At 37.9% G+C, this 16,500-nt stretch overlaps 1 protein-coding gene across 1 annotated transcript in view; it reads left to right on the top strand.

The window, feature by feature from the left end:
* The window catches only part of LOC139740667 (sodium-coupled monocarboxylate transporter 1-like), a 37,972-nt gene extending 24,148 nt beyond the window's left edge, over positions 1–13,824 (top strand). Inside the window, exons 5-14 of the mRNA XM_071651238.1 lie at positions 1,461–1,615; positions 2,992–3,132; positions 5,152–5,281; positions 5,921–6,009; positions 6,810–6,922; positions 8,166–8,320; positions 10,563–10,765; positions 11,539–11,639; positions 12,671–12,789; positions 13,693–13,824. Coding sequence (XP_071507339.1) covers positions 1,461–1,615; positions 2,992–3,132; positions 5,152–5,281; positions 5,921–6,009; positions 6,810–6,922; positions 8,166–8,320; positions 10,563–10,765; positions 11,539–11,639; positions 12,671–12,789; positions 13,693–13,824 — 1,338 coding nt within the window. The remainder of the gene's footprint in view (positions 1–1,460; positions 1,616–2,991; positions 3,133–5,151; positions 5,282–5,920; positions 6,010–6,809; positions 6,923–8,165; positions 8,321–10,562; positions 10,766–11,538; positions 11,640–12,670; positions 12,790–13,692) is intronic.
* The last annotated feature ends 2,676 nt before the right edge of the window (positions 13,825–16,500 follow it).

Raw genomic sequence — 16,500 nt, 5'->3', positions numbered from 1 at the left:
CCTTTGACCTTGACCTTTGACCTATATTGTACATTTTGCTACAAAATGCTACTCCTTCGCCATTTCTAACCCGATTTCGATTCCGTTTGCTTTATGTGATGGCACTAGGTGAGGGCTTCAAAACTTCTACACAGAATTTTGACCTTTGACTTCTTTGACCTTTGACCTTGATTTTTTGACCTATATTGTACATTTTGCTACAAAATGCTACTCCTTCGCCATTTCTAAACCGATTTCGATTCCGTTTGCTTTATGTGATGGCACTATGTGAGGGCTTCAAAACTTCTACACAGAATTTTGACCTTTGACTTCTTTGACCTTTGACCTTGATTTTTGACCCATATTGTACATTTTGCTACGAAATGCTACTCCTTCGCCATTTTTAACCCGATTTCGATTCCGTTTGCTTTATATGATGGCACTAGTTGAGGGCTTCAAAACTTCTACACAGAATTTTGACCTTTGACCTCTTTGACCTTTGACCTTGATTTTCGACCTATATTGTGCATTTTGCTACAGAATGCTACTCCTTCGCCATTTCTAACCCGATTTCGATTCCGTTTGCTTTATGTGATAGCACTAGGTGAGGGCTTCAAAACTTCTGCACAGAATTTTGACCTTTGTCTTCTTTGACCTTTGACCTTGATTTTTGACCTATATTGTACATTGGCTACAAAATGCTACTCCTTCGCCATTTCTAACCCAATTTCGATTCCATTTGCTTTATGTGATGGCACTAGGTGAGGGCTTCAAAACTTCTACACAGAATTTTGACCTTTGACTTCTTTGACCTTTGACCTTGATTTTTTACCTATATTGCACATTTTGTTACAAAATGCTACTTCCGGCGGGGACATATGTTACGCACCGCGTAATTTCTACTTTTCCTTGTTATTATTATTATTATTATTATTATCATTATTATTATTATTATTATCATTATCATTATTATTATTATTATTATTATTATCATTATTATTATTATTATTATTATTATTATTATTATTATTAAGAACCAGTACTTCACCTAATGATATTTAGTGGTAACGTGATTTGGTAGGAAAGATAGAAATGAACACGTTAATTTGCGTCATTTTGGAAAAAGGTCAAGGTCAGAGTACTTGGTGTATGTGATTGGTCATTATTTCAGCTATAGGAACAACCAGTGCTAATATAGTTTGGTAGGAAGGATAATGATAGATGGTAATGATTTTCATAACATTTTGGTCAAAGATTTAGGTCAGGGATCATTGTACTTTTCTTACAAAGGTCATAAAAATTGTCAGCTGCGAAAAATCCTGTGGGAAGTGAATTGGCTAGATTGGATAGAAACAACTTAAGGAACGATTTCTGTCTGCAAGGACAAGGATGAGAATCTTTTTTTTTTTTTTTGTCTTATGAGTGAAAGTGGCACTTTCACAAATCACAATTTTTCCTCCCATTATTGTTTCTGCGAATAGGGTGGTATGAAGGCGGTCATCTGGACTGATGTCTTCCAAACAATCATCATGGTGTCCTGTCTCATAGCCGTTATCATCCATGGCTCCATCAAGATGGATGGATTCGCCAATGTCTGGAGCATCAACAAAGAGGGCGGCAGAGTCATCTTTGATGAGTATGTGAAATGATTTTATGATGCTGGCCACAGTGCTTGTGAAATCATTGGATTTTTTTGCAACATATCAAATGGTCTTTGGCGAAATAGAATACTCGCTTCTCAAAAGGGATACAGTATAATTGGACAGCTTACTTGGTTCATTTGTGCCTTGTTGAAGAAAATAAAATGATATATATATATGTTTTTTATGTATATGATGTGAGGACGGGTGAAAAATGAATAAATGAATGAAAAGAAATAGAATAAACACACTCGAAATAGTTTTTCTCATGACAGCTTGCTGCAATCAAGTCTTTGATTTGGGAGTGGCTGGCTTGTCATTGGATCGCCTACTTCAGTAATTTTTTGATAGGTCCGTAAAACTTGTCCCTCCCTCAGAGGAGATTTTTAAGGTGTGGTTGGTCACATTCTGTGTGCTGATTAATCGTTTCTAACAGAAACATTCACAGTTTTCAGTCTTCCATGGAATTTGTTTAGGTTAAAGCAGATGTTCACGAGAGTGGAAATGTAAGAGATGCGAAGAAAGTGATTGAGATAAGACAAATTTCCGTGGGGTCATAAAGCTAGGACAGGATGTGAGGTATTTCAACTTAAAGGGTGTGTACAGTTCTGGTCGAGGTGAGGATTTAGCTTTTAACATTTTGCGAGATATTGAGAAACCACTCTATGAGATGTCACAGAGCATGCAATTCTAAGGGGTATCAAAAGTTTATTTGATGAAAATCGGTTTTGAAGTGGCCAAGATATCCAAAAACAAGGTGAAACAAAGAGATCCTAATAAAGTTGGGGCATGTAGTCTTTTATTATTATCACTTTTTTGGATATCTCAGCCATTTGAAAACCAATTTTCATCAAATAAACATTGAATCCTTCTTAAAATTACATGCTCTTTCATATTTCATAAAAGGTTTCTCATTATCTCACTTAGGAATGTTAAACCATGAATCACCACCTCAACCAGTACTGTACAGCCCCTTTAATTTTATATTATAATAGCTGTACCTAAGTCATCTGTATAACACTGCAGTAAAACTTGGAAGTGCATCACCATGGTTGTTGCGCTCATTACACTGAGAAAGTATTCATTTTGAACAGAGCACTGTAAGTTTGATGTCATTTAGTGTGCTACAGAATTTCTCTGCAAATGATTCAAGAAAAGGCATCTACTTTTGACTGATAAGCTTGCTGTAATTCTAACCAATAGAAAATATAACAAAATTAATGTTAGAGAACAGTTCATACTTTGCTATGCCTTCTCCAGCTCACTATAAAGTCTGCTTCTATTACCGACACAGAATGTTTGCTCACATAGTGCCATGTTGTAGAGAGAAGGCCCTAATGGCTTGGTCACTTTCCATGCCTTCATCTTCTAGCATTCGAGTGAATCCCACGATACGGCACACCGTCTGGTCCTTGATCTTTGGTGCAACCTTCAACTGGCTGGCTACGTTTGGCTGCAATCAAGCGTCCGTCCAGCGCTATCTGAGCTGTCCAACACTCCGCGCTGCCAAATGGTAAGGAAGTAAATGAAGGTCTAGACTCTAGGATAGAAAGCATTTCTCATGTGTTGAAGATGCAGGGGCGGATCCAGGAATTCCATAAAGAGGGGGCGCTTTTACAAAATTATTAAGGGTGGACACACGCGCTCCCTCCTCCATTTTTTCTTTTTATTTCTTTTGTTTTAACAAAAAATTAAGTGGGGGGCGTGTGCCCCCTCCTAGATCCGCCACTGAGATGAGATTTGTAATGTCTTTTATTTTGATCACAGTTTCACTATTGTGCTTTGAGATTTTACTCCTCTGTCTCAAACTAGCTTTTACTGGTCTGTAATTTTCCTTTAGAGGAACTGGGGTTGTAACAAAATTCAGCTTGTCCTTCAAGACTCATCCATAATGTGTGGTAGGAACATCTCACTATCAAATGAACAGCTTGTGTGACAAAATTGCAGATGTTAGAAGTGGTTCAAAATTATGCTCAAGACACATAATTATGTAAACTGCAGAGTTGCCCAGCTAGAGAACAAGATGAGTACATATTAGGTGGCTTTACCTAGGGTAGGCCAGTATTTTGAGGACCAAATCTCTTTTAATAAATTCATTTACCAAATAATGTAGTGGGGCAGATGTAGCAAAAATTGGCGGCCATATTGGAATTCAAAATGGTGGCCGACCCAGTGGTCAGATCACTTGGATCCAGCAATTTTTTAAATCAGTGCCCCAAAATACCCCTATATGCAAAATTTCATACTTTACACCAGATGTGAGCATCTGTTTCACATAGCTGCCCCACTGATGTGGTAAATTCATACAAATATAGGCCCTACTTAGGTAGAGAGAGAGAGAGATGGAAACAAGACAACTGAGAATTAGGAGGATTACAGTTCATAGTGTTATAATACATGAACTCATTAATTTAGTGGATGCACAAGTATCATTCATTCTTGAAGAAAAATTAATATAAAAATGATCTATAAAGATGGCTTTCTGTATTTGAGTCATCGGTCTTGTCGACACACTTTTCTTTCTTATCCACCTATTGAAGAATAAAAAACAAGATAGTGATATGACACATCCAGGTTATCCCACAATCCTTTCATGTACAGGCAACTTTTGGGCAAATCTGTCGATAGTATGAGACTCGATACTCTCTAGTGGGATTTTTCCAGTTTAAGATCTGTGCGGAACCACTATCAAGGCCAGAGGACGCAGTATTGGAAGTGGATAATAGCTTATGGCATCGGTAGTTACGAGCTAATTTCTACCATCCAATGTTTTCACAGGGCAGTAATTTCTCCCTTGCTATTGCCATTGAGGCAAATTGTGTGCCATTCCAGTTTCCTCTCTTCCTGTGTCTGGTATTTACTAAAACTTGTAAGCTTTTAAAATACAATACTCAGATGCAGAGACAGAAAAGACACACAGACAGACATACAGACAAACACACACACACACACACACACACACACACATACATACACACACATCTGCAAAAGTGAAATTATTTGTGTGTTTTAGGCAGAGTATTCAGAAATGCTATGCATTTGCAATGGTGTCAGATCATACATCCATAATTTTACCATGAAGGCTGCACATGTCTGATGATTAAGCAATACTTTTAGATGTGCATTTCATTTCTTTTCCTTTATCTCTGACTTTGTAAATTGCCTTTCAGTAACCTTGATTGTCTCTTTGGTGCATGTTTCCTTATTACTGTAAAAAAGAAAGACAGTTTTTTGGATGATTGTTCTTCCTCCTCTGAGCTAATGTTTATTGACTTTGTATAAATGCCAACATAAATTACGATCTAAAGTGATCCATTCACTGATAGTTAATTTCTATTGCAAATTTGTAAGTAGTCAGTTCATGTTTCAGGTGAAAAGAATCAGTCGGAGATATTAGTATTAGCTTCAGCTGCTTGTCAGTTTCAATGAGCAGACTGTAAGATGGCATGGCGTAAATCAACTTTGTATTTGTGCCAATCATGTTACTTTAAATATTGCTGCATGGCGTGTCTTTGTGTTGCACATATTGCAGGTCAATCTACCTCAACTGTCCGATGCTGTTCATCTTCGTCTCACTCTGTCTCATGTGTGGTCTCGTCATGTTTGCCGTCTTCGCTGACTGCGACCCAATCAAGGCAGGCTTTGTTGCCAATGGAGATCAGGTAAATGAACTTTCAAGAGAGACTGGCATGAGTTGATGACACTCAAATGTAGAATATGCAGAAATTTCACAAATTTACTTGCTGAAAAGAGTTCTACTGCTTTGAATTCTTATCTGAATCACACGTAAGTACCAGTACATTGTATGTACCAAGTTTTCTTTGTGAGAGCAAATTATGGTGAAATATGGGTAATGGTGTATTTCTTTTTAGCACTTTTAAGTGAACTGGAACATCTTGTAACTGGTTTCCCTTCAAGTGGTCATGAATGCACATTTCATAGACCACTTCCCCATAAAGGAGTCTAAATCTTCAGTACTATTGGTTGCTGGACCTCTTCTTGCAAATAGTGTTCGGCATGCCCTACATCTAGTCATGTTCCAAATCTCTTGTGGTTGATATTGATGTATGTTGATATTTCCCCAAATCACCAAAATAAATCTTGATTTGTATACAATGCAGGTACGTGTATGTGCCTTGCAAGAGGCGAATCTGATCACCACAAGATTGCAATACAAATACCGATACACAAATTTACTGTCAAGAGCAAGTCTGCATTCAATTCCACAACTCTCATATTGCAGCCCTCATGTACATTCTGACACAAGCTGATGATTTCTCTTACCTCCGCTATGTGTGCAGCTTCTTCCATTCTATGTGGTGACTGAGCTGGGCTTCATACATGGACTTCCCGGGCTCTTCATCGCCGCTATCTTCAGTGGGACCTTGAGGTATGCACCGAGTGATCGATTAGTGCCCTTTAATCAGCCAGTAGGCCTACACAGCTGCCAAGCCAAGTCTGCCTTGTTCTACAGGAGACTTCTGACAACTATGATATCTCTTTATGCTGTGACAGTAGATGTAAAAACCTGCATGTTTTTAAAAATCATTTTGCTACTTGATATGCATATACCACAAAGAAGTATCTCCATGACTAGTGCTCTTTGGAACGTCCATAATTTTGATGTGTGAATGTTATGCAGTCCTGATCAAGGCATTGGTGTATCTAGTAAATATCCAGTATACATACTTACTGTAAAAGTGGAAATTTTTGCGGTGTTGAAATTTTCGCGCATTTCGTGCAACCAGAAACTAGCACGAAAATAAAATCATGCAAATATTTTTGCTTGCCATGTGTTCCAGTAGTTGATGTCTTGATTCCGCGGAATTAAAAACACACGAAACTCCTCTTACCCGGCCGACTTTTACAGAAAGTGTCTGTTCTTCAGAGAGATGTTTTGGAAACTTTTGTTCTGGCCTACATTCATATTCATGTAGAATGTTTATACAAATGGTCAACGATTTTTGCTCCTTTTTTTTTTTCAGAATAGAAAAGTAGGTAATGTCGTGAGTCCAGAAGAACAATGATACAGAACAAATGGAAGTACCCTTTTGGAATCCTATCATATACAGGGCTGAGCAAATACTGGGTAGTGTGAATCCATGAGACTGGCAAACATATGTGCTCTTCACCATTTTAGAACCGTTTTTCCCCTTTGCCATTCTTTTTACCTGTGAAACATCATTGCAGCACTGTGTCGTCGGGGCTGAATTCGCTAGCTGCTGTGACGGTGGAGGACATCATTAAACCGCTGAAGAGGGATATCTCTGAGAGGAGTAAAACCATCACGTCCAAGATCCTTGGTGAGTCAGCCATATTGTTCACTTGTACAATCTTCCTGAAGATGATGGACAGTGTGATGTTGAGCATAAGTCATGATCGGGATTCTTCATTTTTTTTGTTTCACCACTTGGAAAAGAATGTGAATCCGTCATGCTATCTAAAAACATGAATACGAACAGTCAGAGATGAGCTGCTTCCAAAACTGAGTGTTAAAGGGATCAGATAGTTTTGGTTGAGACCTAACTTCAGGTTTCTATCATTTTTTAATGAGATAATGAGAATCCTGCTTATGAAAGATGAAAGAGCCTGTAATTTCAAGAGGGATAGAAATAGCCAAAACTGATTTTCATGTAATAAGCTTTGAATTCTGCTTGAAATGGTATGCTCTGTATTACTTCATATTAAGTGGTTTCTTGGTGGCTCGCACAAAGTTAAATCCTAATCCTCATCTCCACCAATACTATATTATCCCTTTAACCCAGTCATACGGGCAAGGGAAAGGGAGGCTACATTGTATATACAACACCTAGATGTGTATCTCAATAAATGCCTCAGATTGAAGAACTTACGACGGCAGGGTGCTAGATTGCAAATTTGAATGATATCTTTTTCCATGACAACCGACTTTAGCCGATCCACCCCTGGCACATGACAAACGCACATGGTAATGTACGTCATTGCCATTCCCTGGGGCAGGATTTCTGGCCTGCTCTTGTCAGTCATGTTGAAATGGTTCTACTCTGTTTAAATCTGGCAGTGTGTTATACTCATGAATGGAGAGGAACACCAGGGAATAGATAGCGTGTTCTGAGACACAAAGCATTATTGCATAGGTGACTAGGCATGTTCCTGCTAAGCATGCATACCCTTATACTCTGACACATTATTTTACAACATGTTTAGAAAGGCAAATTACATTCTTCATGTTGTTGTTCTTATCCCAAGCAATGCACATACGAGTCATTTCGACTTGATGTATTTGATCTACAGTAAATACATTCTGCATATTAGAAAGTGCAGTCAAGTTCCTCTGTTCTCTACTTTGTCCCATGCATCTACCAATGTTGTAGCTAAAACATTCAAACATAACACAAGTTTCTCTGTATCATTTGTTGCCAAACAGCAGCCATCATTCTAGAGAAGCACAAACAAACACACATACTCACACACAGAAGTTTCTTTTCAACATTTGTCCCCAAGCTTCCAATATGTTACATGTAGCTAACACACAAAAGTTGTTTCTTATCTGTTCATCTCCCACAGCTGCTGTGTATGGCCTGGTGGCCATCGGGATGGCCTTTGTGGCCTCCAGACTGGGCCCACTCCTCACTGTGGCCATTGGGTTGATGGGAATGATTGGTGGACCTCTACTGGGCATGTTCACACTGGGCATCCTCTTTCCATGGGCAAATAACATTGTGAGTGCATTGGTAACAGACCCCTTCAGTTTGTCGAGCAATATATTGACAAAAGTCAAAATAAATTGTGTAATTCTCATGGGCCAAAACTTGTAGCTGGGCAGAAGTGCAAATGTTTTTCCTTTGTATGTCTCGGTACACGTATACATCGTACATCATAACTTGGTATTTCACTTCTTTGGCTGTATGCTGTTAAAATGCAGACAAAGTATCATGTTCAGCAATTACAAGTAAATCACCTTCCTGTAGATATGATATGTGTATATCAAAAGTGGCATATTCCAGATATCCTGTCCTAGATCTCAAGATTGAGCCAGATCGATTCCTCTCATAATGACCACTGTAAATTTCTTCCTTCAGTGTGGTGGTGCAGAATTTGTGCATGCATGCCAATTAATTATGACATGGTGTCATTTTTCCCAGTCTTGTCACATGCTACTCCAAACATTTTTCATTGAGGTTTTATTGGAGTTCTGCTTTTCCGTATTACAATCTGTTTTCCTAGACATATGGTGGCTTTATAAAAAAAAGTTGAATTCTGCAATGTTTATGACATCAAGTTTGAAGAATAATTGTCTTCAAAATTTCGTATCCATTTCAAACTCATGGGTAGTCTTCCAAGATTTGCCATAATAAAGCCCTATACCGGGTGTCCCAAAAAAAGCGGAACGGTGGATTTTCAGTACCTTGCAGTCTAAAAGTTATATATCTTTTGACATCATTAGAAAGAGCATCTTCCGCAGAAGACTATGATACCAAAATCATTTAATTTGGTTCAGTACATTTTATTCTATGCCAATTTCTGAAAATGCAATCATTGTCAAATTTCGCCGGATTTTTGCGACTTATGAGATAATAATTTGAGTGCGACACGCGATCCATATGGTGAATATTGTGTAAGCTCGGTGATCCATGTCAACAAAGATACAGCTTTCACATTGGGCACGGGCCAGGAAAGAAAAAGTGTGTGTGTGTGTGCGTGTGTGTGTGTGTGCGCGCTCCCAATATGAAAGCGTTATCTTTTGTTGACATGGATCAACGAGCTTACACAATTCACCGTATGGAACGCGTGTCGCACCCAAATTATTATCTCATAAGTCGCAAAAAAGTGAAAATGACTGTATTTACAGAAATTGGCGTAGAATAAAAAGTGCTCAACCAAATTTAATGAGTTTTGGTGTCATGGTCTTCTGCGGAAGATGCTCTTTCTAATGATGTCAAAAAATATATCACTTTTAGAACGCAAGGTACTGAAAATCCACCGTTCCGCTTTTTTTGGGACACCCAGTATAATGTAGTACTCTGAGTTTATGAAACGAAAAGTGCTACTTATTTTTATTTTCCTATGTTTTGTGAAAATAAATGGATAAATGAAACTAAGTGAAATGAAATATTCAAAGGTCTGTACTTCATGATATGATATTCACCATCTTAAGATCAGCCTCCCGGGTCAGATAATGGAAACACCAGTCTCGCGCATGTGCAGAGCAATATTTTTGGCCTAATTAGCATCGTCTAAGCGTACACGTTGCATATCTAAAGCTTGCTATTATCAGTGCTTGGATAGGACATTAATTATTTTGATATGAGTATAGTACTTGTTGAGTTTCTTACCCTTAACTATCCTTATACATGTATTACTTAATGAGAAAATGATATATTCCAGGTGGCCATTATCAAGTTATTCTATTTCTCGGAAGGGAAAGAGATCTCCAAATAGGAATTGGTGTTCAAAAGACTACGTTAACCCGTTGAGGACGGACTGATTTTGCTACAACATGCATTTCCCTGACACCTGCCCGAGTATACTAGGGACTCGTCCTCAACGGGGGTAATATGAGACTATTAAAGGGGATGGCTAGTAACTGATCAGTGGGAATCAGTGGGAATTCTGGAGGATGATTGTTCCAATCCTTGTGGAATTCATTTAAGAGTACGTTATATATCTATTGTTGTGTGAAAATTATTTGCTTCAGAATGGTCTCATATTCAAGTAATGTGCAGTTTAATGTTTCCAGGTTAGCATGCTTGTACAGTGACGGGGCATTAATCTGCACATTACTTGAATATGAGACTGTTCTGAAGCAAATAATTTTCACACAAAAATAGATATATAATGTACTCTTAAATGAATCCCACAAGAATTGGAACAATCATCCCCCAGCATTCCCACTGATTCCCACTGATAGGTTACTAGCCATCCCCTTTAAGTGCATGTAATTTGTTTTCTCTCTGCATGCAGGGAGTCATAGTGGGCTCCTTGTTTGGATTTGGCGTGTCCTTCTGGATCGGCGTTGGCGCCTATGTGTATCCCCCAGTAGCGGAAAAGTTGCCAACATCGATTGACGGCTGCCTGCTCCCAAACGTGACAACGACAGTGGCTGCATACCTCGCCGAGAATGTCACGTCCGTATCGGAGATTCTGCCCGATTCATCAGACCCATAGTATGAATCTTCTGCATTTCTATTGTACAGACACTATGAATGCAATGAGTGATACCAGGTCCTGCAGACATTTTCAATTACTCCTGACTGGCCAAACACAGGGCTAGACCAAAACCAGATTTCCAAAGGCAATGGGTTAGAGTGCTGTCTGTGCGTGTATGCTTCCATTATTTGGTTTGGCTGTCCGTTAATAGAACTATTGTCGTACATGTGCTTTTGACGCTCCATAAGTTTGCATGGAGATGACTTATTATGCATCATTGAAGCATCTTTTTTAGTTCTTGGTCAATGACTAAAGTTGGTGACATCTGTTGAATAATAAAGATCAATAAAGCTTTTAAAAAAATGTTGTTGTTGCAATCATTTCTGGCAGATGTTAAGAAAGGCTTGATATGTTCTACACATATATACCATGTATGCATTTGAAGGCTCACATAGTATTAGATTACTATGTAAGTTTTGTAAATGACTATTAAATGTTGTGTATGTACAAATACAGTTTATAACGATGCTGAACCACACATTTCACCAATGCTTTTAATGAAGTAGCATTAGGTGGAGATGCTCTAAAGACTCTAGTGTTATAATACAGTACAATTCAAATGCCCATTCAGTATTCAAAGGCTTGTACAGTAGGAGTACATTTAGCAATGCAATGACCAATCTCCAATTTTTGCATGCTTTAGACTCTTCTTGTCTTTGCCATTAACATATTTTTGATGCTAATCATTTCTTCCTTTATTTCTCTCAACAATACTCCTGGCTGGCTCCAGTCCGCGCATTGCCAAGTTTTACAGCATATCCTACCTGTGGTACAGCTTCACGGCCTTGATGGTGGTTCTCTTTGTGGGACTTTTGACAAGCTTTCTCACAGGTACATTTCATCTTTCCTTTCAAGAATGCCACCTCTGGGCATTCATTCCCATGAGTGTGTAAAGTATTAAAAGGGTCCCTGCTCTGCAGCAGCAGCAGTAACTAGAAAAGCACTCGGAGAGCGCAGACCCCAGCCTAGCAGCTCTTTTCGACCCATACTCACATGCTAAAAATTGCCAACTTTCCCAGTGATAGCTTAGAAGTTAAGAAGAAAGCTAAGAATTGTTTACCTCATCAGCTTCCTGCTGCACGGGGTGGCTCTTCAGTGCTGCTCCTCAAGCAGAGCACTCACTTTAGTACACGAATGTAAGACTCATTTACACACAGCTAAAACTACGAAGTTCATTCACCTTATTTGCAAAAATATCAAAAATCCTTCAAAAATTTGTATATATGCCAGGATCACTACCATAATAAAATCATCTATTATGTCATTATCAACTTTTCCTGTAAGTTTTATCAAAATCCATTCACAACTTCATGAGTTATTTTGCAATCAGACAAACCAACGCCGACGGAAACATAACCTCCTTCCTTGGCAGAGGCAGTAAGTCATTAAAAATTTTGCTCATCAGCTGAAGCAACTGACTACACAGACTGTGCATACTGAGTGTTTTATCTTTGGAAGTGTAGAGGCTTTTTGGATTGTTTTACCTTTGTATAATTGGTGGTCTTGCAATTGATGATCCCTCTTTCAGTCAACTCATGCAAATGCTAGACACTTCAATTTGCTGATAACATTGAAAGACAGTCATGTCAGGAAATGTTGAAATAGTGGAGACTTATTCAAGGGATGATGTATCTAAAGATATCCAGTGATAAAGATTATGCATGATCCCACTCTGCTTCTTATCACAACTTGACTTTAGAATTTGCATAATTCCATTGAATTGATTTTTGTCTAGCCATGTATGTATTGTTTTTGTTGTTGATAATGAAGAGCAAATAATAGGAGACTTCAATACATGAAGCTGATTGAGGTGTCATACTACAAAAAAGTAATGAGAGCTGATCACTTCATCTGCCTGACAGGTGCCACTCGACCGAGGGACTTGAACCCTGACCTCCTGTGTCCGTTGGCGAGGAAGCTGTTCTGCTGCTGTCCAGTAGGATGTCGGAGGGTCATGGAGTGCGGTGTGGAATATGACCAGGTGAGAAAATGGGTTCATTTGCTACATTTGATGGATGTCTGTATTTCAATGATTATGGTGATAACAAATTGTTTGTCTCTTGTACATGTAACTCTTGAGCCTGGTTCATTACCATTTTTTCGCATCATTCATCACCTCAGAGGCTATGCTCATGCTTCCACTTTAGTGCCAGTTGTGCTTGTAACATTAAATTGGCATTGGTTTTCAGGTCATAACATAATGTGTCAATGAAAAGTTGCCAATCACGCAGTTTCTAGTGGCTGCCATGTGTACTCCAGTGATGAATGTAATATGGAATGGAATGTCAGTCTTTGCATCTTTCCATCAGGATGCCAAACAGATAGAGCTACATTATGACTCTTACTATTCCACTGTCATTGCTCATCTAGGCCCTATGAATAAAAATTTGTATATGGGCATCTTTTCTTCTTCTTCTTCTTCTCTTCTTGTTTTTTTTTTTTTTTGGGGGGGGGGGGGTGGGGTGGGATGGGGATGAGGTTTGGGTGAGGGAGAAAAGTTCGGGCAGTGCTAATAACCTTTCTCAAGGTACATCTAGTTTTGGATATTTATCCAAAAAGCAAGATGCCTCCATGACATCCCAAGCCAGAAACACCCAAATGTCAAATATGATATTGTCACTGCTTTATAATATCTTACATTGTTTAGTCACTTTACTGTTACTAAAGACTCTTTATGATTTGTGTATATGTTTGCCCAACCAGTTGGTGGTGTGTATTTTGTGAAACGTGACAGAGCTATAGACAACCCGGCAGAGGTGTAGTTTTGAGCTGTCATTTGCCACTGGCTTGACCTTTGACCTGACCTGTGACCTTTGAGTATCTTAATTCGTCCCAAGGGAAGTAGAATTAAAGGACTGCTATCATTCTTGCTTCTTTCTTACAGGAGGCCAAAGAGAAGAGAGATGCGAATGACTGGAACAATCATGACATTGAGGGACGTGATTACACATCCCTAGCTGAGAATGGTACAGGCAAGAAAGGACCGTCGTCAAATAGTGAAATCACCGCCTTTTAGCACAGGCTGTACTAGCTGTTGGAGCAGAATGATATCTTTCATGGAGTGAATGACACTGAGGTTCTTATGATTAGATTTCTTAAATTTGATCTTCAAATCGATCAAAATGTGAACATTGGGAATGTTTTGTGTTGAGAGGGTGTTTTTTGTGTGTTATTTATCATTGTATGCATTTTCAATATTCTTTCTCTTTTTTTTTCAATTTCAGTGAGATTTTTTAACATTACTACCAAAATGTATAAAATCACAGAAAACAATATTGCTTGATGCTAGTAAAGAGGAAACATCATTTCTAAAAAGAATAAAAAAACCCTAAATTTCATGTATTGTCATGATATGTTAAATTAGTGATGGTGTGATGTCAATTGAGGTTTATAAGGAGCCCTATAAACACCTTTCACAGAATTGTGTTGATGATTGTGTACTGTTAAGATTTCTGATCAACGAAGAGTATTTTGATGATATTGAAAATGCCGTCCTTTGTTTTAGAAAGCTCAAAATAATCTCTCTCTCTCTTTGTATAAACTTGTGTGTTTCAAGACTTGCCATCACTCCAATGATATATGTGGCAATAAGTGAAATTCCGTGAATCATGTTGTATGGAGTGACAGGATAATGAAATCAGTCTGATTTGTGACATTATCTTTACAGTTTGATTACTTTCAGTTTGACTGGGAGTCCTACATATGATGTGGCCGTGTTTTGGTATTTGTAAATTATACACAAAGAGTGATATATTTCTACAGGGCATATCAAAAAAAGTTACACTTTTGAAAAAATTGTCTAAATTACATTTCAAAATATATGGAAGATTTTTTCATATTTATGGATGCCCTATAGTATCATCTATCATGTGCAATCAACAAAACAAATTTTTGTTCACGCTTGGCTGAACACTGACGCTCTTTGTCCAAAGTGTGAAAAATGGCTTGCGCCAAATTGAAAGAAGATGGAAAATTCAGCCAGCAGTCCAAATAAGTGTTCTCATTCAAACAAATTGGTCTTTTTGCTCACAGTTTTGATTATGTTATGATAGTTTAGGAATTTTCTGGCGATTTTCTGTCACGTTTTGAATTATTCCAGTGTGTTATGGAAGGTTGATTAACAACATCAAGATCTTTTAAGCACAGTTATCACAAATCATGCACAGACATATCGAACCCACATGCCAGTCACTCAGTCAAGAAGAAAAGTACAAAATTAATGCATCCTCAGATCATTCAGTCAATCAATCATTCCATTCAATCAATCAGTCCAATCAATCAATCAATCAATCAATCAATCAATCAATCAATCAATCAATCAATCAATCAATCCAATCAATCCAATCAATCAATAATCAAGCAAGCAAGCAAGCAATCATTCATTCAATCAATCAATTAATCAAGCAATCAATCAACCAATTAATCATTCATTTAATCAATCAATCAATCAATCAGTCACAATTGTATGCATGTTTAAAGTGGCAGATCGACATAGGGAATATCCCCCCCCCCCCCGTGGCTTAAAAATGGCAAAAAAAATGACCACTGCTCTCTTCCCTTGTTGTTTCCACCACCAGCCTCTTTACTCATGTATCGATGAGTAGATTGTTTGATTGATTGATTAATTGATTGATTGATTGATTAATTGATTGATTGATTAATTAATTGATTGATTTGATTGACTTCTCAATCAATTGATTGATTAATGGGATGAATGATTTGAATGTTGATTAATTTGGTACCACTACCACATTAATGAATAACTGGCATATGGTATTGATGTGTCCGTGCATTGTGAAAACTGTGCTTTAAAGATCTTGAAGTACTTACAAACTCTAATTCTCACCAATTAATTTAGAAATGGATATCATTGAAATTATGTTAAAGCTGACAAAAAATCTCAGGCTATCGTAACATCATCAAAGCTTTAAGCAACAGAGCAATTTGCTTGAATGGGAGCATTTAGTTGGACTGCTAGCTGAATTTTCCATCTTTCAATTTGGCGCAAGTCATTTTTCACACTCTGGACAAAGAGCGTCAGTGTTCAGCCAAGTGTGAACAAAAATTTGTTTTGTTGATTGCACCTGATAGATGAGACTATTGGGCTTCCATAAATATGAATAAATCTTCCATATATTTTGAAATGTAATTTAGACAATTTTTTTCAAAAGTGTAACTTTTTTTTTTTTATACACCCTGTATAGTGGGTATGTTTTCACATGGTGCTTGGTAGGGAGAGAATTGTTCATGTCAAACATGACTCAACACTCCTTCCATGAGACTTCCAAGAGATAAAAATTGTGGTGTGCTGCAGAGGTGATGGGTAGGTGGATTATAAGTATTCATTGCGTTTGTATGAGATGTAGAGTCACAGATGCGTTCATTATGAGAGCTGTAAACCATTTAAATCTTGGTGATCTTGCAATGGCCGTGATGTTCCGAGATCGATAACTGTCTTTGACCACAAGATGTCATGAAAGTTGGTATTTATATCAAATGTTACTTGAATTTAGGTGGGTTTTTTTTTTTTTTCTTTGATTGCACTGTGTTCACCAATGACTCACAACATTTTAGTGTGACATCAATATGTCATGTCCATTTTGGCACTTCTTGGCTTTTTACTGGTCAATGAACATGTTGTATTAGTTTGATAGGGATGTTTATGTGTTCTTCCTTAGCTGTATGTTAATTC

This window comes from Diadema antillarum, unplaced genomic scaffold (assembly GCF_040938485.1).
Source record: "Diadema antillarum isolate AM-2024a unplaced genomic scaffold, OU_Dant_1.0 seq00000871_RagTag, whole genome shotgun sequence".
Lineage (NCBI taxonomy): Eukaryota > Metazoa > Echinodermata > Echinoidea > Diadematoida > Diadematidae > Diadema > Diadema antillarum.
The sequence above is the reverse complement of the archived record's forward strand: the minus strand, read 5'-3'. Positions and strand labels throughout refer to the sequence as shown.